The 27,684-nt window shown below is 56.3% G+C and overlaps 1 protein-coding gene across 1 annotated transcript; it reads right to left on the reverse strand.

Annotated features, from left to right (window-relative positions):
• NUDCD3 (NudC domain containing 3) lies at nt 1-27,684 on the reverse strand. Its single transcript, XM_002195962.7, is given in 8 exon segments — nt 1-1,053; nt 1,624-1,812; nt 7,799-7,942; nt 12,028-12,160; nt 25,511-25,803; nt 27,273-27,472; nt 27,475-27,573; nt 27,576-27,684. Coding segments are annotated over 8 exon segments (1,263 nt in total). The 5' UTR covers nt 27,670-27,684; the 3' UTR covers nt 1-942.

The following is a 27,684-nucleotide window of genomic DNA, read 5'->3' on the forward strand; positions in this document are numbered from 1 at the left end:
CACGGTGACAAGTGTTTATTGCAAACGGGGGGTGGGCAGCGGGGAACTGGACAAGGTGATGGCCAGGGGCCCCTAGCCCTCACACTCCAGGGTGGGGGGCTGGTGGGAAGCCGTGAGAGCCAGGCTGGGCCAAGGTGGGGCCTCCTCTGCTGGGCAGTCCCCACTCCCAGACCCCCAAGTACCATGCCAGGGAAACCCATCTCAGAGCTCCTGCCCAGCTGCTGGCTAGGAGGGGTGAGCCTGTAGCCCCCCAGATGCCAGTGCTGTGGGGAGCACCCCTGCCGCTCCCTGACAAAGGGGGAGCAAACCCTAGGGGATGGCTGTGGTCTCTGCCCACTCCCGTGTGTCCCGACAACCTTCCGGTGAGGAGGTGAAGGAGGGGTAAGCCAGGAGAAAGCTTCCCCTGGGGCTGGGTAGAGGGCAGCACAGCCCCCCTGGGACACCCTGGAGTGGGACTGGTGAGAGGATTTGGGGGTGCCAGGTGGGCAGAGTGCTGGCAGAGGCAGGCAGGGGCAGGCTTCCCCATCCCCACTGCCCATACCCAGCACCCATCTCCACCTGTGAGGGGCAAAGCTGCCCAGTGCTAGGGTAGCAAAGTCTCCACATCCCCAGAAACCCCAAAAGCAATATCCTCCTCCACCAAAACTGTCACCCAATGTGACCCAACATGCTCCCTCTATTCCAGAAAAACATGGAGCATCGGAAGCTGGAGGTGAGGGGAGGGGAGGAGAGGGGAGGAGAGGGGTCCTGGTGCCCAGCTTGCTGTGATGACAGGATGTAAATCTGCCCACTTCCTTAGGCTTCCCCACACAGCACGGATGGGTGCTGGCAGCGTGGATCAGTGAGTCCCGGGCACTGGCGCTCGGTGTGAGGATCCTGGTGGGCATCCAGGGTGGGGAAGTCGCCTCTCCCTGCTTTATTTTTCAGTTGTTTTTGCCGCTGTCAAAACTGGACGGCGCCGGGGGAGATGTTGAACATGGAGGGGTCGAATTTCTGGCCGCGGAATGGTGAGCCCTCGGTGTCCCAGCCCTTCTTTAACATCTCATGCACCTTCTGCAAAGAGGCCACAGGCTTCCGTCAGCCGGGGTGATGCCACGCTGCTCCCCACACCCCTCGCTCTCCCCTGCAGCTCACCCCACAGGCGTTGGGGCTGTGTGACCACCTGACCCATGGGAAGGGGTGTGGGCAGCGGTGCCCTTCCTCCCAGGCTGGCAGTGGTCATTGCCAAGGGCACACACCACCTCTGTGCTCCCCCTCGCTGCACGGGAAAGGGCAGACAGCACCCAGGGCAGCTCCTGGGTCGGGCTGAACTCACACCCATGAGGGTCCAGCCCTGAGCAGGGCCAGCTTGGGAGAGAGCTGTAGGGATGTGGGGCCCATCCCTGGTGCAGGGAGTCCGGGCTTACGGGCACTTGCCAGGGTGCCAGGAAGGGGAAGACAGGAGTGCATGGCAAAAGATCGCTCAGCAGAACCTCACAGCCGCAAATGTTAGTGTGGGGGGACACGTGAAGAGAGCTCTAAGATGGAGCAGAGCCATGGGGCCCCTTTTTCTGGAGATGGGACCCTTGGAGGGCAGGTGGGAGGGCCAGGATGGGCCGGTGGCACAAGGTAGCCAGCACCTACCAGCTCATGGCTCTGGGGCTTGCCCTGCAGCTTCTGGTGGTAGTCAAAGGTGAGGCGATCAAGCACAGCATGTTCCTCCTCGTCCACTGTGGCCATGGAGCGCTCTTTGTTGATCTTGTCAATGTCGATCTGCTCCTCACCCTCTAGGATGGCATTCCACCAGTATTCGTCCCCCTTGTTCAGGCTGATCTGGGGACAAGGTGTGGGTCAGCGAACGGGGAGAGGAGGCCCTGTCCTGCCCAGGATGCGGCACCCCTGCCCACCTCACAGCTCCATGGCAGCGATGCAGAGCTCGGCCTACAGCAGCATGGGGCTTGCCCACGAGTGGAAGTCAAGCTCACACCAATCCAGCCTTGCAGCTGGCAGAGGGGGAGGGATGCTTGTGCTTCCCTTCCTCAGCAGCCAAAGGCTGTGCACAACCCTGCTGTGGGCCCCCCCAGCCCCAGCTCACGCCCCAAGGATGACATCTCAGCTACGGCTCCAAGTCAGGAGCAGTGTCCCCCAGCAGGGCCTGCCGGGGAGTGACACTGGCCCAGGGCTGCATCGCTGACACAGCAGCAGTGACAGAGCCCAGGACTGTCGGATGAGGAGGCCGTGTCCGGTGGAGTGTGGGGCCAGAGCTCCTGGTGTGGTAGTGCAGCCATCCTGCCTTTCCCCAGCCTAGAAGGAGCCTTGGCCTCAGCTCCCCTGGCACTGGCTCGGTGGGCAGCAGCATGAGTAGCAAAGGAGGCAAGGACATCAGCTGCTGCTCTGTGCCACCCCTCTGGCTGCGAGCACCTGCTTCCCGTGGCACTGCAGCTCAGCAGCAGCCCCGGAGAGATGGACCAGGAGTGGGGACACCTCCTTGCTCCAGCCAACATCCTCACTGGGAAAAGCCCTGTAGTCCCAGGCATCCCCGATGGCAGTGCCTTGAGCAGAGCTGGCTGGCCAGCGGGGCTGTGCTGAGGCCAGCATGGGGCATCCTGCAACAGGAACTCCAACCTGCTTTTAGTTTTTCCAGGAAGAGTGGGCTGCTTCCTCCCATGTTATTTCAGCACTAATCCCAGCAGCAGGGCAGATTTATGGCATTCGTCGGCCTCTGCAAAATCATCAATAAAGGCAGACAATACAATTTGCTCAAACCTCCCAGGAAGCTCAATAGCTCCGGAGGGGAGAACACGGACAGCCATTCCTGTTACGGAGCCAAGCTTCTCTGTGGTGTGAAGAAAAGGAACCAATTAATACAGGAGGGGGTGGCTGGGGTTTAATCCTTCTGGGAGAGCAGAGCCAGTAAAATATTCCAGCCTGGGGAAGGCGTTAGTTTTTCCAGCTAGACAGGCATGCTTGTTCTCTTTTTAATTGCACAGTTCCACTTTGGAGGGGAGGGAGAGCCACTGAGGGTTTGCTCCTGGGCTTCCCAACCCTGGTGGGCAGGTGGGGAGTGGAGGAGCCCCCAGAACATCACCCTAAGACAGAAAGCAAAGTGGAGGGGCAGCAGCCCCGACTGTCCACACTTGCAGCAGGAACACCCTTCAGGCTCCTCAGGTTTGGAACATGAGGGATGACCCCGTGGTGCTGCTGGCAAGCTGTGAACTTTCCTAGTGAGGGATCCAGCACAAGCCATGCTCCCATGGCATTGCTGTGAAGCACACATGGCTTGGTACATCCCCAGCACAGCCATATGCTGGCAGAGGGACGGACAAGTGTTTGAGTTCAGGCATCACCCCAAAGCCATCCCAGAGCACTGGGAAGTGGGAAATCCATCCCAGAGCATCTGGGATGAAAACCCATCCTCCCTTCCTTCCCTACCAAACCCCTTTCCTTCACTGGCACCCTACCACACCATCTGCACACCTCTGCAGTTTGCCTGGGGTGATCTGTTCATTCCTCTTTATTCCAGGGTGAAAGCTGTCACAGTGAGACTCACTCCAAGTGAACCTCAGTTTCTGAAATGAGATGTCCATGGGTCAGGGCAAAGGCTGTCCTATTCGCGTGAGTTTGTGGTTTTGTGGTTCAAGGAAGTGCTGGAGGACTTGCCACAGACAGGTCCCACCTCCAGGATGGGGGACACAGCCACAGGCTATTTTCCTGGACAGTTTCTGGCAATGTCCTCTGTGGATCCAGCCCTGCTTGGCTGAGTGTCTGGGTTATGAGAGCCAGTAGTGATGGAGATGCAGCTGGTTCCCCCCACAAGCACTTTGGCTGCCCAAAGGTGCAGGTAAGGGAGAGCTGAGAGGCCATGGCAGGTCTCTGGGTGATTCCCCACACATGCCAGTCCTCACCCACCTGCCCAAGGAAGAGGCTCTGGCACTGAGCTGACAGGCTCCCACGAGGCTGTGGGCACTGCCGGGGAGAGCTCTGTAAAGTGGGGGGCTCCAGGAGGGACCATGGCTTCTTCTACAAGGACAAACCCCAACCTGATTATATTTCTCACTTGGAGACAAGGCAAAGCTTTGCCTGCACTTGACACTGCTGCTGAGTTTTCCAGACAACAGCTCTGGCTGGCCCCCCAGGGCCCCAGATGTGCTGAGAGCCACTGAGGAAGGATGAGGTCCCTGCGGTGTGCCCATGCCCTCAGCCAGATTTCGGGTCTGCCTGGTGGGTCCCAATGGGGTAAAAGTCCAGCTGAGCCTTTTGGGGTGCACAGGGAGGCAGGAACAGCCTTTGCAACTGTGGCCTGAGGAGAGCGAGGCTTGCAGGAGGCATAGCCCCAAGCTGTATCTGAAGCTGGCAGTGTCCTCATGCCAAAGCGCTCACTTCCCACAGCCAGTGTCCAAGATATGAGCTCTCAGCCACCCCAGGATGGGCTGTTCCCTGGAAAAGCACCGGGGTAATGATGGATTGCAAGGAGGATTGCTGCAGGAGCAATGGGACACTCAGCAGGAGAGACTCTCCCGCAGGTGACAGGCAGCACTGGCATGGACACAGCGCCATGTCCCATCTCCACACCCTGCTGGGAAGGTCACAACCCCTCACTGCCGGTGCTGAGCTTCGCAGTAGCACAACGTTTCCTCACTGATGCCAAATACCTTGTCAAACCTGGAGAGATGCCTCCAAGGGTGTGAGCAGGTCTTGGGAAGACAACCTCCACCTGATGGCTTTCCTGTTGGAATCACAGCAGCCAAAGTCACCCCAGAAGTCATTGTGAGGTGTTGAGGGGGACAGAGGAGGCAGCAATGCTGTTACCAGCAGCATGGGGAGGGCAGGGCCAAGCACCCTGAGTTGCATCCCCTCAGCCTCATGGCTCACAGGATGGCAAGCCAAGACTGTAATAAACGTTCAAGGCAGGAACTTGCTGACAAAAGCCCAAACATGGAAAACAAAGGCTGAGAGGAAGAGAAAAAGAGAAGGAATGGGAGAAAAATCCTCCACAACGAAAATAATACCAAAAGGAGTTGTGCACAACACCCAGTGGGGATTGCTAAAAACAGCAAGGTTATTTTAATCTCACTTTCAACAAGCAAGCGGGTGTGACAGAGAAGGGAGAGCACAGGGATGACACCCAGGACCAGGGTATCGTGTGGCATGCCACAGGCAGGGGCACGATCCTGGGACAAAATCCCGAGCAGGAGGTATGGACAGGCCCCCACCCCATGTCGCCAGAGCACTGAGGAACAATGCCAGCTGGATTCTGCTGCCATGCACATGGGTGTGCCAAAGGATGAGATGAGAAATATGTTGGTGTCAGCCTGGGTTCCAGCTGGGAGAGCTCCATGGAGCAGGAGGAGGAAGGCAGAGTGGTCTCTGAATGCTGGTGAGGGGAGTTCTGGGGCTGCTGGAGTGCGAGTGACATAATGAAGATGATATATGAATAAGAACACCAGGCAGGATGGGGGAAGCAGAACCAGGATGGGTTGTAAGGCAAAAAAATCTTCCCAGCGTAAGAGCTGGAGGAGAAGGGAGTCTGCTCATGGTGCACCTGTGAATGGCATCCCAGAAGGGAGCTGGGTGGAGGCCAGGGAGGCTGAGGACAGTGGAAAAGCTGTTACTGCAGCCTCCTGAAGAATCTGGGGATCTTGATGATCCCTGACATGTCCTGCAAGAGGATACAGGACTCAACAGCCTTCTGCACAGAACTGAGACCTTTTCAGACAGATGGGACCAAGCAAGAGAGATTCCACCTCCTTGGCACCAAGACCAAGGGATCACCTCAATTCACAGACCACAAACACGCAGCATGGACAGGGCCACCAAGGTGCCCCAAGCAGTCCCCAAGGCAGGCAGGATCTCCTCGGACAGCCCCAGCAGTGGCCTTGGGTGAGTTCAGTTTTGGCTGCATCCACACCGTGCCAGAGAAGGCCATCCCTGGGTCCCACAGGGAAGCCAGGTGGCACCTTGCAGCATCTTGCAGAAGGCAGACAGCCCAACTGCTGCATTTGGAGCTCACACAGAGCGATGCACAAACTGGGGCACAGAAAGGGTCCACATGCCCCATAAGCTCCAAATAAACCCCAATGGCCCCATCCAGGCACTGAAGGAAGCAATGCATTCCCACAAGGGTGGGTGTCCCCTGATGAATGAACTGGGAGGAGGCACAAACCACTCCTGGCTACTCAGCGCATGGAAAAAGGAGATGCTCTTGGGCGAGGATTACTCACTCTGCTCCAGTTACCTTACAATTCTTCAAGCGAGATCTCATCCCACCATCAATATGTTGGCAGCCAGCTGGAGATCCTCACAAGCCAGGGCTCGTGCTATTCGAGGCAAGACCCAGCTCTGGGGCTGGGGGTGATGGGCCCACTCTGCTCCCCGCGCTGCCCGCAGCCACTCCCGGAGGCACCGAGCCCTGCTCCGCCCGCACCGTTCCCAGCCTCTGACGGGAAGAGTGTCTCTGAAGAGACACTGCTTCCTGTGCTGATGCTGGGAACACCCACGGGCACTTCCAGACTTCCAGCCACACTGTGGAGCAGCCACCCATCTCCAGGAGGGCCACCTCCTCTTCAATGGGTTTATGCCTTTCCAGGATTGTTTCTTTGTCCCAGATAAGCTAATTTTCAAGATGTTTATGAATATTTACAAAACGCAGGTTAAAGATGCCACTACCACATCCCTCCAATGGCCTAGCAGCATCGGAGAAGCTCCTCTCCCTGGCAGGGACCTCACTCAGCCTTTTGGCACCAGCCTGTCACTCAAGGTATATCCCTGCAGACCAGCAGTGGTCGAGTGGCACTGCGCAGCCTCCCCAAACACCATCCACAGGATTCCTGACTCTGGCAGCACATTTCCCCTCCGTTTTCTACTGTGAGGGCTTGGATTTGCGTGCTCATCTGCTGCCACCCTCATACCACAGGGAGAAAGGTTTGGAGCCAGCTCACTCCCTCCCAGGAGACAGCACATGTCCCCTCCTGGGTCTCACAACAGCTTTGGGACTCCTGAAACTCTCCTGGAAAAGCCTCTGGGTGGAAAACGATAGGGCAAAGACGGTCACAGGTAGCAAAATCCTGCTCCTAACACAATCCTGGCCCCCAAACTGGCATATAAACTTTGGAAACTGTTTGACACTCAAGATCCCAGAGTGATGGGCAGAACTCCTGCAGCAGCTCCAGCTGGGAACACAGCTGAACTCACATCCTCATCCTGAACATCTGGAGCACATCGGAAATGAGGCTTGGGGCTGGGAACCCACCAATAATACACAGCCGGGCATCAGATGCCCTGAGACCACCTCGACAGGGATGATTTGGGACAAGACGCACACAGCAAACCACAGGCCTGCTGGAAGCAGAGGAGCCACAGTGTCCACCTCAAACAGGGCAAGTAGGAACCCCATGACAGGACAGAAAGGAATGTGGGGAACAGGAACCTGCCAATACGCTGGGGTCAGAGTGGGGCCAGGAGAACTGGAAGGCAGAGTCAGCAAGGCCAGGTGTGCAGGACCAGCACTGCAGTGACTGCACTGCACTGACTGAGGACAGTGACCACCCTCAAGGGACGGCTGTGCTGCCTGACCTCAGCTGGAGCTGGGCACCCCTTTGCCCAGCCTGACGGTCGTGCTGCTCAGCCCGCACCCTGACAGGCAAGTCAGGAGTAGGAGGCAAGGCACAGCACACAGTCAGGGGCAGCATGAGCCAGACATTGGACAGGCAAAGCCAGACACATCTAGAGCTGGCTCTAACTTCCAGCTGCTCCAGTTTCCTAGGTTAAGCACGGCAGAGCTGTGAGCCAAGGAGACACAGCTGGTGTAGACCACCCTTACCAAAACACACTTCCCAGGCTCCAGGCTCCACAGGGAACTCTCCGTGTTGATCTTGTGGGTGAGTTTCCCTTCCATGAGGACGTGTTGGCTGCTTCCCTCCAGCACCGCTACACGAATTGCACCACTGCTGATATCCACAGACACCTGGAAACAAAGACAGACACAATAATCCGGAAGGCTCCTGCTTCCCATCTCACTGTGCAGGCTGGGGTTTGGGATCAAGTGCACTTGCAGGGGATGAGAGAGAGAAGAACTTCCAGCCCTGCCTGTAGCAGCAGGGTGAGAATCCCGCTGCTCTCTCACAGCAAAAAGCGACAGTTTGGAGAAGAGAGGGAACCTCTTCAGGGAAGGAAAAGCAGTACAGCCCAGCAGTTGGGGGGACCCTTGAAGGATTCAAGGCAGCTGGTTCTACCCCATGCCTCAGTTTCCCCTCAAAGAAGACCAGTAATGCTACAGGCCTCCGAACAGCATTCAAAGGTTGGACATCTACTCGCTGTGAGAGAGCCCTTTAGGAGTGTGCCTGTCTGTCACCATGACAAGCTGGGCATAAGTGTGTGCCATCCTGATAGCTGAGCAGGGGCTGATAGTGTGGGGGTTCCTACTCTAGGGCTGCAGCAGGTCATCCCCTATTTGCTGCACCGTGCTGAAAGCATGCTCCTTGGCTCTGCTCCTGCTGCTGGAGCCAGAATTGGGCTGAGCCCAGGCCTCCCATCGGGTGTGTGAGGAGGGGCCGCGTGCAGGAGGAATGCTGCAGCACGCTTTCCCTGCTACAGGGGCAGCTCCGTCCCCAGGAACGGGGCCAGTTCCCGCCCACAGCAGCCATATGGGGAACCCTGCTCCGACCTGCCATGCAGGTGACATGGCTGTCCCCTGGGGAGACAGAGGCAGGCTGTGAGAGGCATGCAGTACCCTCGGTCTCTGTGGAGACCATATGTTCTCTCTTGTCCCCTCTAGCCCTGAGGTGCTGCCAGCAGAGTCCATGCCAAGCCAGGGGATGTAGGGAGGACCTGGCTGGGAAGGGGCAGGAGTGTGGCCCCCAGCGCTGGCCCGAGAGGAGGAGACTGCAGTGAGATTTGCCTGCATTCTCTCCCAGAGTTCCCCCAGATCTTCCTCCTGCTCTGCAGATCTCATTTGAAATGTTATTACATTATCCATTACCTAGGAGACTTCCAGCAGCTCACTAGCTCCACACAGGCAGAAGACAGGCAGAGCTGCTCCAGCCAGGGAGGGCACCGCAGCTGTGTCTGACTGATGTCACCAGGGTACAGCCCCCAAACCTGCTGCGTGCTCTGGCAGGAGCAGAGGAGGCCCAGCACGCATGGCACTCGGTAACTGAGCTCCAGTGCGATGGCTGGGAGCAGCCTGTGCTCACAGGGGATCGGGAAGGGACGTGAGGATGGCAGAGGACAACAGGCTGTCACCTGACATGTAGCTGTGGACAGCCTCTGCAAGAGTAGCTGCCCTGGGATGAAAACATCTCCAAAGGAGGTGCTCCCTCCCTGGAGCAGCTCCCTCCGGACCAGTGCGGACACCTTACTGCAGAGACAAGGCATGGGGATGAGGCTCTGCCCTCCACTACCATCACCTGCTCATGTTCCTGGGCGCAGGGACAGAGCTACTGATGCTGTGCTCTCAGCGTGGTACAGGGCCTGCCCAGAAAGGACCAGGGGGAAAAAAGCATGGTGACTCCTAAGCTGGAGACATGGAAGGCACAGTCTGTGGCAGGCATTGTGTCTGTGGGTTCTGCATGGATGAGAACAGCCAAATGTGAGAGGGTTTTATTCACAGGTGGCTGCACGGGATAGCTGGTGGCACCAAGGGACACCTTTTAGGTGGCTCTGGGACCAGCACTGGGAGAGGGAGCAGAGAGACCCAAATGGAAGAAGAGATACAATCTGGGAAGACTTCAACTGGCCACTTTGCTGTGCAAGTAGACAACCTGAGAAGCAATTTCAACACCTGTCTCTACCTGCACCCAGCACACCAGCCCCCCAGGAGTACGGACAGGAGTAGGGACAGAGGCAGCACAGGCCCTGCTAGAGAGTCCTGCCCCTCTGTTCATGGAGGGACATGTCTGAGAGGACTCACGTGTGCACAAGGGGGTACCTGTGGACAGCCCACACCTGAAGGAAGGCCAAGAGCATCTTGTCCCTTCCCATGTGCTCCCTGTGAGCACCTCTGCTCCCCAAAACACCTGGCTGCTCCCAAGGAAAGCCAGCTCTCGTCTGTGTGCTGTGGCCTTTTCACCACAGTGATTTCTGTGCACACTGAATGCCCACGCCTGCCCACACAGCTCAAACAAGCAAATACAAACTGAAAGAGGAATTGAGCTTGTCTCCTTTTGAATTCAGCAAAGAGAGAGGCCTGGAGTCATCATCTCTATTTGAGTGCTCAGAACCGTGGGCTTCTGTTGTGCCCACAAGTAGATCAGAGAGATGGGGACCATGAAGGAAGATGCTCTCATCTACCCAATCACCCATTGCTGCTCCAAGGACACCTGAGCTCCATACAAGGAAACCTTAAGCTCACCAGAGCAAAATGTGCCATAGCAACAGCCTGAAACCCAAAAAGTGCCATAAGGAAGACTGAGCAGCATTAGAGTTTGGTGCACTCTGAGCCCAGAGACCAAATAGGGAAATTTTTAATGTTGTCCCAGCAGGCAGAAGCCAAAAACCTGGTAATTTTTTTTAAATATGAAGTTGTCTGAATGCGAGAGAATGTTGCTCTTGTGCAAGTACCCATGAACAACACGTCCAAAGTACATAGAGCTTTTAAATGGCTCTGAGTCCTCCTGCTTTGGCCCAGGACCCAGCCTGTCTGTTCTCATTTCCCCAATGCTGGGAATACACAGAATCATTTGGAAATGGACACTCAGCTGCCAAGAGGAGCCCCAAAAAGGATGGATGAACAAAACACCAGGAAAAAGAGTGCAAGGAGAAGGAAAGTCCAGCATCTGAACCACCAATTGCTTCAAGAGGGCAGTGTGAACAGATACTGGGGCAAGGGTAGGCAGAGCCATGGCACTGGCATGGGAAGGGGGTGTCTTGAAGCCTCCTTTGCCCACTCTGAGGTGCAGGGACTCTTCCACAGCAATGACACAGTCTTGAACTAAGGAAAGGTCAGGAAACCATATCCTGTCTCCACTCCTGTGAGCTCCTGCACCTCTCCATGGTCAAGGATGGAGCAGACAGAGGCCTGTATGGGGTTTTTGGCAAGAACACAACTTCCCTGGCATGGAGGAAACTTCCTTAAGTCAGGGAGAGGAATCGTGATCAAAATTTGACACAGAGGGATGGAATATCCATCTGGACACCCCAGAATCCTTTCAAGAAACAGTCTGGGTTTGTTTTAGAGACCCGCTGGGAGAGATGCATCTTCCTGGTGCCCTGCTGTGCCTGTGGCAGCCGTGTGCCCCCTCACCCCTCTGGCCCGGGCTGCTGCTGCTGCTGCCAGTGACATTCCTTGGCATGCTGAGGAGCTGTGTAGGCTGAAGCCAGTGACAAACTCCAGCGTACTCCTTTCAGCCACCCTGGAAGCAGAGGAGAGCAGGAGGTGGGGGAGCACAGGCTTCCCAAATGGAAAAATACAGAAGGAAGGGCAGCACTTGGGAAAGAGTTCAAACTTCTAGGTCCAGCTAAGGCCAGCCATGGGCACACTCCTTCTGGGTCCCTGGCCAGGAGCGAACAGAAGTGGTACAGGAAAAACAACGCGACCACAAGAACAGGGAAGTTCCTGCCTGAGCCAAAGAGAGAGGCGAGACCTCTCTGTGCACGAAGGCAGCCAGGGGGAGGGGCTGGCCCGCAGCCTCCACCCCAGGCCGGCTCCCTTCCATCTAGAGCAGGTCAAGCCACACAGGGGCTGTGCCTGATCCAGCTCCCCAGTGCCAGAGGAGCTGTTCCAGCAGCTCCTGCTTCCAAAGAGAAGACAGAGCCAGAGGAACAACTGAGGAAGGGCATCTATCCCCAGTCAGGCTCCAAAACACATGTGTGAGTATGCAGGTAGAGGAAGCAGAAAAATAAAAAGCACAGAAAGGGCGAGGCAGTGCCAGGGAACCTAGCTGAGATGGAGCAGAGGACACTGCAGCACAAAAGGAACACACACAGGCTGTGACCTCAGTCCTCACCAGACTCACACTGTGGAATGGTACAACCTCATCTTGGTCCTTCAATACAAAACACAGTCTCCCAGGAAAGAGAAGTGCTAAAGAGATGCTATTCACATCACTTTACCTGTTTGCCTTTAACAATGTGCTTGGGCACAGGCACTTTAATTTCCAGGTCACTGTAATCTTGGGACCAGGTGTAATTCTCTCGCACAGCTCCATTGTAGCTGTCGGGGTTTGTCTGGAACTGCTCCTGTCTCCTGGTGGGGGGAGAAAGAGGTGACATGTTAAATGTCAGAAAGATCAGGGCCTGGAGAGAGCAGGAAGCCTGAGAACAGGATGCAAGAAACCAAACAGGAGGGCATGTGGAAATGTCAGAAAAGCTGAGGAGATGGCTGCAGGGGTAAGATGGAGTTTATCAGATCGATAAGCAATAATCAATACAGTGTTTCCAGCCAAGAAAGGAGATTACCACACCTATATCCCTTTAAACTGCTGGGCTGGGGATCTATTCCACTGAACCCTCACAGAGAGGGCTTTCAAATAAAATCAAATCTCTTCTAAAGATAGCTGTGGTGCTAACAAAAGGCAGAGTTATTTTAAAATGTTTTGATACCCACCTAGGCTTCAATGTGGAGCTGGATAAACATGGGGTTCAGGGACTTACATAAATGGGGGGCACGGACGGCCCTGGGGAGCCTATCTTCCTGTGCCCCACTGCCTTCCTGGCACCCCCACTCTGGGGGGCCCTCACTAGTATGGGGTGGGGCTGGCTCCAGCAGCACAGTGCCCTGAGGGTTATGTAAGAGCCATCTATTTAAATTAAATTAGGCTGTAAGACAGCCAGAGGGGGCTGTCAACGTGGCTGTGCACACCTCCCCATTTTTTTTCCTTATGGTTTCACCGGGTGCACCAAGGATTTCACCTGCCCTGCTACACTGTGGACTGGGGTGGCTCTGATCTGCTCCCAGACACTGAAGGCACTGCCGGGAGTGGCGGCGCTCAGCGGCTCTCAGCCTCAGCTGGCCATTTCAGGGGGCATTGCATTATTTTTCGGGCATCTTGGCCTTGCCTGGCAGTCGCCCATTGGGTGCCCATTGCCATGGAAACAGGGTTGGCATGGCAGCGCGCACCGGGCTGGTGCGTTGGCTCCAGCTGTCGCTTCCCAGCCGCCCCCGGATTGTAGGAGTCAAACAGGCTGGAGGGCGAGGAGCTGGATGGTGCAGGCGACCAGGGGCTGTGGTGACAGGGTCCTCAGGGCCCAGCGCTCAGCCCCGTGAGAAGCAAACGTGCTGAGAGGCGGTGGCATGGCCCCAGGCATTGTTTCATGTGTCCCCTGGTTCCCACCTCGGAACAGCCCAGTGCTGGCACCCACCTTGGCTCTCCAGGCGCAGCTGTCTCAGAGACCACCCTGCATCAGCCCCTGGCAGGGAGGAGGGTCTGTGTGTAGCCTGGGGCAGTTTGGCTGGTTAAATGCCCTCACAAGATGTTTACCCATGCTGTGGCATCTGGCCAGGCACAGCACAGCTTCATGAGACTCCTGCCCTACACCCCAGGTGAACCAGAGGACAAATCTGTCCCAATTTTAAACCCAGCTGGGTTTTTTTCCTCCTAAGAGAATGTTTCCTTCTCAGCAGTGTCGGCCACTTTCTGTTCCTCCATGACCTTTGGGGCAGCAGCATGGAGGGGGTTTCGACACCCCACAGTCCTACCTGCACCACCCTTCAGCTCTCTGCAGCCTCCCTTCATGAGCAGCCCAGCTTTCTGGCTCAGTGGCCATGCTAGCCAAGTCAGAGCCCAACCCAGCTCCTCCCGAACCTGCCAGAAGTCACCTGGAGGAAGCTGGGAATTGCCATTCCAAGTGTTGGCTCCCCATGAACCAGACAAGAACCATCAAACAGCTGTTTCCACTGGCCTGCTCCCCCCCGGACCTCGCCTGGGAAAAACTCAAAAGGGAGCAGGAGAAGGCAGTGGGCTTATGCCCAGCCAAGGCTTGTGAGTCCAGATGCAGGTCATCAAAAATGGGAGAAATCCACTCATACAAAGGCAGACATGGTGAGACGTACCACATGGCCCCAGCACAGACAACTACAGCAATCCCTTGCTGTCACAAAACCACCAGGTCTGCCCTGGATGTGCCTTCTCTTCCTCAGGGAAAGAGCGCCAGGGCAGAGCAGATCCCAGCCAGGCAGTTCTGGATGTTGTAGCCCCACTCAGAGATTACCAAATGCAATCTCACTGCCTGTGAGGGCACGAGTGGACTCACCAGCCCCACAGCCAGTGTTAACTGTGCCGCAGGGAAACTGAGGCAGGACTTGCTCTGCAGGTACTTTGTCCAACGTCTCTGTACAGTATAGGGACTGCGCAGGACAGCAGCCCCACTCCCAGCCCAGCTGTCTCTGTGGGACAGCTCTGTCACTCTCCAGAAAGGAGGGACGTGTCACCGCCACCTCTGCCACCACGTGCAGCTCACTGGACAAGCTCAGCCCCACTGCCTTGGCCCTGCAGCCCCTCATCCAGCTTCTGGGGGAGAAGTTCCCCCTCATGCCTAAACCTCCCTCCAGCCATGGCTGCTCATCCTGAGGGTGTGAGTTCCAGTGCCATCACTTCTCCACTCCTCTCCTCCCCAACACCCAGTCCAAATCCCTCCAGATGTTTACCCAAGACACCACCAACCTCTGCTTCAGCCCTGTTTCCAATGTTAAAAATCCATGCAATGGGCTTTGTACCCCTGAAGAGCTTCCCTGGGGGACTCACGAAGCCTGGATAATTTCACTGCCAGGGTAACTTCCAGCTCTGGAGTCATGGAGGATCCAGGGTGGTGAAGGCAGGCCGCAGCCTTGTTAGGCACTGCTGACAAACGGCTGACAAATGGCTGACAGCTCTACCACCTCCTGGAGCAACTCTTCCTTTCCTGGAGGTTTTCCAGCCAGATCTCTGCCTGGTCCAACTGTGCTTAGCACACACCAGTGGCACTCCAGAATTGGACCCTGCTCCTTGGCTGGGAGGCAGCTTCCCTCACCATTCACAGGAGACAGCTCTGGCTCACAGCATGCTGGGCCAAGCCATGCTGCCACGCTGGAGGTGGCTCTCCTGGCCAAAGGCATCTGAAAAGCACCACTGTGCAGTGGGTGAGAGAACTTCCTGCACCAACACCACGGTTCCTGCTCCCATCCCCAGACCCACCAGACGAAGGGAGAGGCCAGATCCAGCACACAGCATGGCTTGGGTGGTGACTGTCCCAGCAGTATGGCTGCTCCTGGTGCGACGGTCACTCACCGGACTGCCTGAACGCCTGCTGGGCTGGGGCAGATGGTGGCAGGACTGAGGGGAGAGAGGGTGACAAAGCACCAGCTTTTAAACCCAAGGGTTTGGCACTGCGTGCACTTGGCTGTCGGGTAGTGGGGATGGTGGGGGTGGGTCTATGTGTTCTGTCTTGTTCTATTTTTGCTCGCAATGTGTCATTTTGGGGGAGGTGAAACCTTTAACAATGCACCGTCAAGAAGCAGCCGATCTGTTTCCCACTCCTCAAAGCCACATGGCACAGCCACTGTGCTGTCCCTGGGACTGGAGCCACGGAGCCACTCCCTCCCTACACACGGGGTGAGACCCTCAGCAGCCGCACATGGGGACCAGGACTCCCTGAGAGGTGGCAGGGACATGCTGCATGTCTGAGGATGGAGCCGTATGTCAAGCCCGATACACAGACTTCTGGGCATTTCTTACTCCGGGATTCCCAGCTCCGTGGGTTAGTGACGCACAATGAGCTGAGCAATGTGGAAATGGCAGCAGCAATCCTCGCTCTGTGGACAATCAGCTGAACACCTTTCTGTCCTTGGAGCTCAACAGCTGCAGCACCTCCTCTGTGAACACAGTGCTGGACACAAATGAAGAGCAGGAACCAAACACACCAAAGGATCTGGTTGGTTGAACTGAGAAGAAGCAGGGCAGCTCACCTAGTTCCCCTTCACTGAGGAGTTTTGGTGCAAGCAAGCAAAAGTTGAGGAAAAGACACAGCAGTATGAGGAGCAGAGGTGGGAAAGTGTAATGGGAGGGAACTGATATGGCAAAATGCCAATGGACCTCTTTTTTCCCCCATAAGAAGAAGGAAAACATTTCAAGGATTTTGAGATCTCAATAAAGGTGATCCTCTCAGCCTGGAGCAGTTCAACTTTCCAAGGCATGATCCCTGCCCTCTCAGGAAGTCCAGGATACCTGCATCTAGCAGTCAAGCATGCCATGGCTCAGTGGCCAGTACAGCAGACACCCTCACATCACCAGCATTCCCAGAAATCTTCCTCGAGAGCTGGCACTGCTGTTTGCTATTAGTCAAGGTGAATTATTTAGGCAGCTTTAAGGAAAACACGTCAGGCCAGTTGTGGAGATACTGAGGAAGGATGAGAGGAGCAGCCCACAGTCTGTCCCCCTGAAACTGCTGCTGCAGGTAGCACAGGGCTGCTGGGAACCAGCACCATGTCAGCAACCACCATCCTCCTGCTGTGGCAACACTCAGGTCACCCACCTAGCATGGCCCGTCAGACCCCTGGCAGCCTCCAGGCATTCCCACTACCACAAATCCCTGCCCCCTCCTGGGGAAGCACCTTGCACCACCCCTGCATCCTGCCCTCCCTGCACTAAAGGGGCTGCATGCAGCCCAGCAGGGCAGAAACCACAGAGCAGTGCCAGCCAGGCAGGCAGGCAGGCAGGGGGCAGGCAGAGCCCATTCTGCATCGCTGCAGAAAGGCCATGCTCACCCAAAGACACCAGCACACACAACAGAATACAGATTTACTGGAATACAGATTTCCAAAACTGCTGCTTACTAGCCCTCCAGATGAGAACCCAAAGTACAGGGAGGTCTGTGCACCCCAAAAAGCTGCTACCAAGCTTCAGCCAAAAAAAACCCCAGCTTTTAAGATTGTTTTGATGAGGGTAAAGTGTGCCCTCTGCTCCTCTGCGTTCCAGTGTGGGTGCTGTAGCAACAGGTAGGGAAGCCAGAGGTTTAACCTCATCAGAAAGCTGCATTCCCAAAGCTTCAGGGACTGTGTGCACGGAAAATCCCAGCTTTGCACTCCTTCTGCAAGCAAGCTGCAAAGGAGCCTCCCCACCCACCTCCAGATTTAACATCTTTTGGCATCAAAACATCAGGACAGTTGCACTTCCTGTCTCTGGGTTCTGCCTGGGAAGTGCCAGGGTAGGAAAACATAGACTGCGGCTCCCAGACCTTCGCTGGAGTCCAGGAGGCACCCAGAGCTCCACAAAGGCTTCTCTGTACCAGCACTTCAACTAAGGAGGGCTCTGGCACAGAAATAAGCAAGCTGAATGCCAAATCCCTTCCTTTACAGTTCAAGTCACACTGCAGTCAGTAAGCTTTAGGATCCACTCTGATCCATCTCGATCCTCTCCGATACTCCTTGTCCAGCAGCAGGTTCCAGCCCTGAGCACAGCAGTGGTCCAGGGCCATCCCAATCCTCAGGACTTTTTCCAACCCAGGTGTGTTTGGCTTGCTGGAGTACCCAAATCCAGCCTTGGAAAGCCTTCTTCACTCCCCAAAGTGGGCAGAAGTCTGCCAATAGCTCCCCATAGCCCATTATCTCTGGGGTCCTCAGCACACACCTTCAGGACTGCACTGTGCAGTTTGGTGATCCTGCTCTCAAAATCAGAAAGTGAAAAATGCGAGCCAGTGCCTTCCCCCTCCCTCTGAAACCTGAGGCATAGCCCAGCCAGGAAGTGCAGCCCAGGCTCAAGCCTGCAGTGCCTACTGTCAGCCTTACAAGGACCAGGGACTCATGGAATTATTTCGGTTGGAAAAACCCTCGGAGACCATCAAGCCTAATTGTGTCCCATGTACCCAAGTGCCAAATCTGCATGTTTGTTAAAACCCCCCAGGGATAAGTACTCCATCATTGCCCTGGGCAGCCTGTGCCAGGGCCAGGCAGCCCTTTCCATGAAGGAATCTTCCCAATGTCCAACCTAAACCTCCTCCAGCACAACTTGAGGCTGTTTCCTTTTGTCCATTCCCTTGTTCTCTAGGAGCAGAGCCAGATCCCCATCTGACTCCACCCTCCTGTCAGACAGTTGTCAGGAGTAAGAAGACTCCTCCTGAGCCTCCTTTTCTCCAGGAAAAGCCACTCCAGCTCTCTCAGCTGCTCCTCATATGACTTGTACTTCAAAGGTCACCTCACCTTCAGGAAGCCTCAGAGCTTCAACTTACCACCGGAATGGGACCAACAACCAAAAACCAAGCCCATCAAGACACATTCCCCTAGATCCCATTGTGTCACCAAGCCCAGGTGACGCAGTGGGAAGGGGTCAAGGCTCCTGGGTACCAAGGCACCACCACATGATGCCTTTGCTGCTCTACTCAGCAGCCAACCAACAAATCCACCTCCCTCCTCTGCATCTGGAGCCCCCACCAGCCCCACTGAGATGCTCTGCTCCCCTCCCTACTGCAGGAGAGCCTTGCTCTTTTCCAAGCTCGCTCACTTCAGTAGAGCTTTTAGCCTTCCCTTTTGCATCCCAAGTTATTTACAGAGCTGTTCGACAGCGCCAACTTACTGACATTAGGCAAGTTGAAATGCCACCACCGGCTTGCAGAAGAGTGCTGGAGTGCCAGTACCAGGGGGCTAAATTTCACTATTGCTGGGATATTTAGGTCAAGGACAGCAGGACATGCCACCGTCTGGAAAAGACGCCTGGGATCTTTATTGTTTGCACAGAGCTTATACAACCTTGGGCTTCATAGATCTCCTGGGAGAGAGACCTACACGCAGCCAACCAGGCTGCCCTGGGAAAGGGGGATAAGGCTAAAGGAAGCCAGTGGGATGGAGCTGTGGGAGTAGAGGACACGGTGGCCTCTCAGACCCCTGCGCCACCAACATAACCTGGCCCAATCCAGGTAGTTTTCCACGTTAGGCCCCTTTTGGTGGACACTGCAATATTAAACCAAGCAAACAGCGATTGCTTTTTTACCTAAAAATTGGGCACATGCTGTCCCTTGGTTTCCAGCCCTGGGATTTTCTGCTTATTGAGAGAAAAATTTATAGGTTTTAATTTAGTTATTTTTGGTCCCAGCACCTAATTTTGGAGCTCAGTACCTTGGTAGGGCAACCAAAAGCTTTAGCAGTTCAGTGCAGCACATGGAAGCTGGCACTCTGTTCCTGTTCTCAGCTACCCAACTGGAGGGACCTGGTTCTCCATGAGAGCACTGGAAAATTGGACCCTGACTGTTCCTCATCATCTGCAAAAGGCTTGAGTGACAAGGGCTGCACCAGAAAGGGCTGAGGGATTCCACCCTCAGCTCAAGTGTTTCAGCCCTTTGAAAGGATGCTTCCTGGGCAGTTAAGTTCCCACAACCATGGGAGAAAGCATGTGGATTAAAATAATTCTCCCAGCAGGAGTGGCTCCTCTCCATTGCAAGAAAGACTCCACTTAGCAAAGATGACTTAAGTTGCATTTCCCTGCTTCCCTCAGTATTACCTGGACACATTCCTCCCAGAAACCAAACACAACAGCACTGTGAGTGCAGCGCTGCAGACCCTGAGGGCCAAAAGCCTTGGTGCCACATAAGGAGCCAAGGACATGCTGGGGCGTGCCAGCACAAGAAGGTCTCACCAACACAGAGCTCCTGTGAAGCTCTTGCTCCCACCTGAAAAAGCTGCCAGCGCTGAGAGCTGGGAAGGCAGGGAAAAGGGTTGGAGTGACGTCGCTTTACTGTGAGAGGTACCATGTGGCTGGAAGAGGATTTCCTGGCCTCGCTGCAAAAGCAGGACAGGCAAGGAGAAAAGAAACAGGGTAGGAGGCAGAGAACACCAGTGGGTCCACACACAAACATGGGGATAACCCTCAGAACACTGGAGAATCATGTAGGGGATGCTCAAGTGAGAAACAAGCATGGAAATGATGACCCTTCAGCCCAAAAACAGACTGAAAGGAGAAAATGGACATAAGAGAAGAACCCCACAGAGGGCAGAGAAGAGGACTGGGGACCCACTCAATGCCTCTTCACCCACATGGAGAAAACAGCCCCACATGGCAGTGCTGTGCGGCAGGGACCTGCTGCAGGATGCTGTTGCAGAGTCCCCCAGCATGGGAGGGCTGAAATTCGGAAAGAAAAGGGAAAATAATCCCCGCAAAGGGCTGAAGGACCAAGTGTTTAGAAACCACTGAGCCACTATTTATCAGGGTAGGATGAAGGCACAGAGAAAGCATCACTGCACCGCTCATTCTGTTCTCTTCCTCTTCCCCCAGCATCTGCTGCTGATGGAGACAGGATACGTGGCCAGATGGAGCTTGGCTGTATCAGGTCAGGCCGTTCTCTGAGCTCTGCCTGACTCCTGCTCATGACAGGCCTTGGCCGTGCCGGAGGAATTCCCTGTGCACAGCCCCACGTGCATAAGAGGAATCGGAACCAGGACAGAGTCTCCTTAAATATGGATCAAGATCAGCTCCTTTCTAGGTCAGGCTGGAAGAACAGCACAGACTCTGAGGTGAGCTCATCAGGAAAGTCCATAGGGGCAGAGGGGAAGGAAACCAGTTTAACTGGCTTCTGGTCTGGACAGTCCCAGACAAAACTGATGAGCACCTAAGGGTTCCCCTCCCTTCCGAATGGAAAAGGCATGAGAGGAGAAAGCTTGGGACAATGCAGTCTCTGAGTCAAACAAAGCCAGCCTTAAGTTAGCAGCATGCAGCAACAGCTCCTCTTCATAGCCCTGCTCCCCCACAGAGGGTGACCAGCAGTGAAATTCCTGTCCCCGGCACCTCAAGGAGGATGCAGCCATGCCAGGAAGCCCATCCTGCAGGCACCTCACAACAAAATGCCATCTGGGCTTCCAGCAAAGCCAAGCCGTTGCTAAGTTGAGTTAGATTCACACAGGCGCCTCATGGAAATTTCCCAGAGCACTGCTGTGTCATCCCAGGGATGCTCCCAGTGCGTCTCACAAAGGGTTAACTCCAGGTCGTGGGGGCTCTGGGAATGGTGGGTCTCAGGAAAGTTGGATTGTTAGGAGACAGCTCACCAGATTAATGCATTCCAGTTCAATCCCAGTCAGCTTCTCACCAAGCCAGGGAGTACACCAGGGATTTTTGTAGGTCACTGCTGAGCCCCAACACCCACTCCCAGGGACAGCAGAGCAATGCCAGGGAGACCCGCCTGCTGGCAGGGCTCACCTGGACCAGGTGACCAGGGCAGTCAGCGTGGCCAGGGCTCTGCTGCTCAGCAGCAGCCTGTCTGCCCCTTTCCTTGGCACGATGGCACTGTGTGCACAGGGTGAGCGGAGCCCCTTCCCCACTCACAGACTCCAGAACACCTCAAGGGTCTCCTTCAAGGCCCCACAAAGTGGGGAGCCATGAAGAGCCCCCTCCTCACCTCAGCCCACTCCTCTTGCTGCCTCTTTTCTCTCCACACCACAGAAGGTGAATGGCCACAGAGACCCCAGGTTTCATTCTGCCCTGCATGTTGCCCAGCAGCAGCCAAAGGCTTCCTCAGGAATGAGGCACTTCCCATCATCCTGGGTCCATCTGGCACGCTGTTCCATGCCCCAGTGGCCCTGCTTCCAGCCCTGGCTGTGCTGTCCACACCCAAAGATCCTCCCCTCAGAGACCTCACCTGCCTAGATGATCTCTAAGGTACAGACCAGAGCTGAGCACGCCTGGCTGGAGCACCTGGGAGAGACACAAAAGCTGGATGGAGAAACACATGAAGGTGAGACATTCACCATCATGCACAGGCTTCCAGGACTGCCCTTCCCAGCCTCCTGCACTACCTCTGGCCCATGCATGGAGTAAGAGAAGGGACTCACAGGACAAGGGGATGAGAGCTTCCCCTCCAGTTCACACTGGGAGAAAGCAAGGAGCAAAGGGAAGCCAGGAACCAAAGTCATAAAGCACAAGCACAGGCCGGGCTGCGCAGTGCCACACGTGGGCTGCCAGGCTCTATTTTAAATGCTGTGTGGCAAATATATGCAGGATGGAATCCAAGCTGGGGGAAGGGGAGGGTGCTGGGCAGCAGAGGTGTTCAAAATTAGGAGCTGAGCTCAGGCAAGGATGGCTTCTGGGAGCAGATGGGGGAAGAGCCAGAGCTGGGACTGTGCAGCTGCACTGCGAGGAAGAACAGCCCCGTGGTGAGGTGTGAGGAGGGCTGTGGCCTGCTACCCTCCTGGCAAGGCAGGGACAGCAAGAGAGCTGCAACCACTGGGGAGGGACAGCTGGAACAACTGAGGCAGCTGCAAGAGGAGCCTGGCTTCTTCTGTGGCACAGAGACCTCTGTCCCCCTTGGCACAGCTCCTGGCATGAGCGTCACCCCAAAGCCACCTCCGTCCTCGGTGTGTTTAGACCAGCTGCTGCTGGGAGATCTGGCACAGCAAGATGCAGGGCAGCAAAGAGGAACTGATTCACCTGCCTTTCACAAGTGGGGAAGGTGAGGGAGTTGGAGAGACCTGGCCAAGCCCCAAATTGAGCCCTGAAAACCTCCACATCTGCAAAACTGGCTTGATTCATCTGGATCGACCCTGAAAAAGCTGCTACCATCTCACTGTGCTTTGTAAGATGTTCTCAACCAATACCCCAGCATCCGGGTGCAGCGCGAGGCTCTGATGGGAGCTGGCAGATCTGGGATGGTACCTGCCCTACATTTCCAGAGCCATCAGGTTGACAGAATGAGCAAGTTTTTATATAGATTTTAGTGGCAGCGGTTTTCTTCACCAGCGGCTGGAGGGGGGGGGGGAAGGAAGGGGAGATGGAAAATATTTTTGTTTAAGCTCTTTTCTGCATTCCTGCTGCCAGAGTTGTGCATTACTCATGCGCCCCTCGTACTCAGGCTGGTAGCTCCGGGTTTTGCTCAGAAGGAAGGGGCTGTGGAGAATTAAGCAGTTGGTTAAATTATTAATAGTCTGTCGGGGGGTGCCCGCCCAGCCCCCGCTGCCTTCCTGGGGGCTCCAGTGCCCCCCACAGGCTCTGAAACCAACTGCAGCGCCGTGACAAACCCGGGCCAAACCTACCCCACTTCCAGCCCGCAGACACCCCATTCCCCTGGCTGGAAACCACGACACTCGTGCAGCTGGGACTGAGCCTCCTGCACCCGGTCTCACCCACCCCGTGCTTAAACTGGGCAGGCACCAAGGGGGCTGCAGCTGTTCCACCCCACCAGTGAGTTTGGGGCGGTGTGAGCAGCAAGAGAAGAGGCAGAAGAGCCCGCTGGGGAGGGCAGAAGTTGCAGTGGCAGCTATATGGAGCAGAAGGCACCTTCTATTCACGGCAACACCCAGGGGACAGCTCCATGCAGTGCTTTGTGCTCAGTGCCACAGCTGCAGGCTGCAAAACAGCATCTGAGTGTCTGAGGTTTGACAGGGGCCAAGCTCCAGCAGTGCCAGGACACAGACGGTGGCACATGCAAGGGTTGAGTTTTAACCAGGTTCTCACCACACACAGTGGAAACCATCCCTCTCAGCTCCACCACACTCGCTGTCAGACTGATCCTGCTCCCACACGAGCCCCCCACCTTTCTTCCTGATCCCTCCAGTTTCCTTCCCGCAGCGCTGACATTTGTTTCGGGCAGCTGAACTCTCCTCACACCAGCTGCTGCCCCATAACCAAAGTCCTGAGGTGAAACTTCATGGGGCAAACCACAGCAAATGTGGTCTCCATGGGGATATGAGCAACTGGCACTCAGCCGAGCCCAGATCCCTCTGCTCACAGTTTCACTGGGCCTCCAATCTCTCCCTCTCTTCTCCACTGGGAGACAGCTGGGCTGGACACACCCAGGCCTCTGCTGTGCACTCTAGCAGGGCTTTTTTTTGACTTGCTAATTTTGCGCAGGGATCGGGGTCAGACTGGCAGCCCCACCTTTACCAAGAGAGCTCCAAGACAGGCATTGCAGATGATTTCATTTTTGGCTCCTGGCTTATCTTTATCGCGTGGGATGCACATCAGTTACACGTAAGTCCTTGCCGGTCCCCCTTCCCCCTCCCCCAGTGGTGGCCACTCTAAGGCTCTTCCCCAGCGCAGCCAGAGCTCAGGCTCTTCTCCAACACGACCTCCAGCCAAGAACCCGACTCCACCATTGTCCTAGAATAATGGAATCACGGAATATCCTGAGCTGGAAGGCACTCACGAGCATCATCAAGTCCAACTCCTGGCCTTGCACAGGGCAACCTCAACAATCCCACCATTTGCTCGAGAGCATTGTCCAAATGCTCCTTGAGCTCTGGCAGCCTTGAAGCCATGACCACAGAGCCTGTTTGAGTGCCCAACCATCTCCTGAGGAAGAACCAAACCTCTCTGCTCCTGCCATTTATCATTTTGCTGCTCCCAAGATTTTGGTCCTCAGACTGTACCTCCCATATGCCGAGGCATACGGAATATGCCCCAAAATCTGAGCTCTGAATTCTCTCTGCCCCTCAGGGGCATCAGCCATCCCAGTCCTTACAGGATTTGGGGTTCTTTCAGTGGTCCACTTCTTTCTGGCAGCTTGCTCTTCCCAATGACAACTCCAGAACTGGCTGGGAGGACAGGGATCACCAGCCCCAGCTTCCCTCCTCACCAAGCACCAGTAGGACAGCAGGGACGAGGCACAGCAAAGCCCCACATACAGTCAGGACCATTGTGGTGATCGGAGAGGGTCGGCACAGCCGTCTCACAGGGCCTGAGCACAGAACACACCGGGCACGGGAGGAGGAGATGGAGTCTGCACAGCCAGCTCACAGCACCACTCCCCCAACTTGGTCAGCAAAGAAACATGGGAGTCTGAACCTCAGTGAGGCATGAGGGCCCTGAGTAAGGGCTGGGCAGCTCTGACTTGGCTCAGGGTCAAGGTGATGCCAGGGAAGGACGAGTGAAGCCTGTACAGGACCTGCATTCAAGTACATGGCTCAGAGAGGCCACACTGACCCTCCGCAGCTCGCATCTTGCTGCTCAGCAGAGTCAGGCTGGAAGTGTCCCAGAAGCTGTGGAAGGACTTTGACTCAATGGCATTTCTGCACAAATGGAGCCTGCTTGGCACTGCTGGAAAGCCACCAAGCCTAGCTAAAGAGAAAACTCAGCTTGATCTTCAAAGCTGGCCCTGCTCTGAGCCAAGGGCTGGGTCAGAGACCTCGAGAGGGCTCCAAACCCCTGTCACAAGGCCAGGCCTGCCAGCACCAGCTGGCAGGTACTGCAGGTATCCATGCACACTCCCATACAGCTTCTGGGATGTCTACCAGCACGCCAAGAAGTCCAGCACTACAAAAAGGTTGCAGGCTGGTGCCAGCACTTCCTTGTGAGCCTTAGAAGTGCCAGAAAAGGAAAAATGCACACCATAAGCAGTTTGTGGATGAGCTGCATGGCCCAGCCCAGCTTTGTGGGGCCATGTACAGGATATGCCACCTCCCCTGCTCAGGCCAGAGTGGGAAACGCTGATCCGCCCACAGGACAACAACTATTGCCCTCCTGTGAGGAGTTAGACAGTGCTTCCGGCCTTGGAAGCCTGCAAGGCAAATCCTCACAGCCTCCTGAAGGGCTGAGTGCCTGCAGAGGAAGGTCAAAACCCAAAAAGGGCTGTGCAGGGAACAGAGGATGCCCTGTCCACGGTTTTGCCTCCCCCCACCAGGAGTGTGAAGAAAGTAAGAGACCCTTACGTGGGCAGCTCCGCTGGGGCAGCAGCCCCTGGAGGCTCCACTGACCCTGGGCTGGGGGCTGCAGCACCCTGGGCTGCAGCTGCTTCCTGGGTGCCTTCAGCTTCCCCAGCTTCTGGAGCTGGGATGTGCTCTGTTGTCTCCACCTCGATCTCCTGAGCTGCAGGACACAGCTTCACCCTCTCAGCGGCTGCAGCTGCCTCCTCCTCCTCCTCCTTCTTCCTCAGCTTCTCCTCCAGCTCCCGGCGTCTCTTCTCATCATCCTGCCTGGCCATCCGTTCAAACACTCGGAATGCCTGGGAGAGAAAGAGCAAACCCAGTGAGCAGTGCTCCAGCTCTGCCCAGAGAAGGGAAGGAGCAGCATCACACGCCTGGGGCACCTGCTCCTTCCTCTCTCTGCACCACATACCTACCCTGATCTGCTTCAGTCACCAAAACAAACAGCTGATGACTCTTTGAAAACTCCAACGGCTACATCAAGCACACCTCAGAAACTCCTGGCAGCATTTTGGATTTGTTTCTAGGATTGTATTCTTAGAGCCAACCTAACCCTAGCCTGGCAAGAGGGCTGGTTACTCCAGGGAGAAGCAGAGTGGTGAGATTCAGCTTTCAGCTGGGAGGGAGCTCCAATGAAGCCTCCCCTTTCCCCACATTCCAGGGCTCACCCAGGGACCACTCGCAAGCCTGGACTCAGACAGTGTCTCCAAGAGGCAAGCAGGGTGAGCTGCCCCAATAGAAGCTGCAGGACAGCTGACCTGGCACTGGCTGTGCCCAGGCAGACAGGTGCAGGAACAGATGAGATCCAGGAGATGTAACCCTACCCTTCACCTGGCTCCCAGCCATGCCTGTCCAGTGCAGGCTGGAGGTCAGACCTGAAGCCCACAGCTACGCCTGCAGCAAGGGGTGATGGCCACTGAGACCCTGCACCTGCCTCCTGAACGGCCTGCAAGGTCTCCCACCCCAGTGCTAGCCTTTGGCACTGTAAACACCTTCTAAAAAGCCCTCCTTCGTTTCCCAGGAACATTCTGGAGGCAGATTTAGTGCTTCCAGCAGCAGACTGGCACACCTGCTCGATCTGAGTCTTCCTCTGGGTCCAGGAGCTGCAGGACAAAGGACGTGGCCCTGCCAGCACCATCACAACAGGACACACGCTCGTGCCACTCACTCCAGCTTTCCTCCCCGCACACTGCGCAGAGGGGAGGGTGTGGGAGAGGTGAGCACCAGCCCTGCGTGGATCATGCAAAGCAGCACCTCAGAACTGCATCCCCTGGACTGCAGCTGAGCGAGGATGAGGAGGAATGAGCCCCTTGCACACCGTCCCCACACTCGGGGCACCTCTGGTTGCAGCCAGGAGGCCGCCCTACCCCCTTCCCACGGCAGGAACGCTGCACCTCCTTCACTCTGCCCATCCCAAAAACTCTCCAGGGGACACCAGACACGAACCCAAGCTCGGGCCAACGTCCGAGCTGATGTGGAACCCGGCTCTTCCCACCGGGGTCTCGCAGTCCTCGCCTGCCTCGGGGGCTTCCCGTCTTCTTACGAGGGCGACGCTTTTCCCCGCTTCAAGGCACCTCTCCTGCCTTGCTCTGCGCTCCTCCGGGCAACGCCGGTGCCCCGGGGCCGCTGTGCCGCCGACCCCCGCCCGGCCCGCACCTAACCCCTCCGCCGGCCCGACACCAGCACCGCGCAGCCGGGAAGACACGGCCCGTTCGCTCGGCCCGCGGCAGCGACAGCAAGGCCCGGCCGCGTCGCGCCCCGCCGGTACCTGCAGGGCCATGGCCTGCGCCGCGCCGGGCGGGAAGCCCAGGCGGTCCCCGGGCCGCAGGAGGAGCCGGTAGAAGTCGGTCTTGCGGTAGAGGAAGCCAAAGAGGATGCGCAGGAACTCCTCGACGTTGCCGACATGCTGCAAGATGCCCAGCAGCGCCTGGTCGTACATGTCAGTGAGCGCGGCCTCCATGGCGGCCCGGGCCCGCTGTCACGGCAACGGGATCGGCCGCGCTTCCGGTCCGCCCGGAACCCGCCTGGCGCACATCTGTTCCGCCCGCCCGGGAGGCCCCTCCCGCCCGCTGCGGGTTCCGAGGTATTCCCGGTTCCCCGGAGGCTCCGCTGGGACCTCCCGCCGCCCCCAAGCAGCAGCGGACGCCCGAACCCCGCGGCGCCATGTCCCCAGTGCCCCG

The sequence above is a fragment of the Taeniopygia guttata genome, chromosome 22 (genome assembly GCF_048771995.1).
Source record: "Taeniopygia guttata chromosome 22, bTaeGut7.mat, whole genome shotgun sequence".
Lineage (NCBI taxonomy): Eukaryota > Metazoa > Chordata > Aves > Passeriformes > Estrildidae > Taeniopygia > Taeniopygia guttata.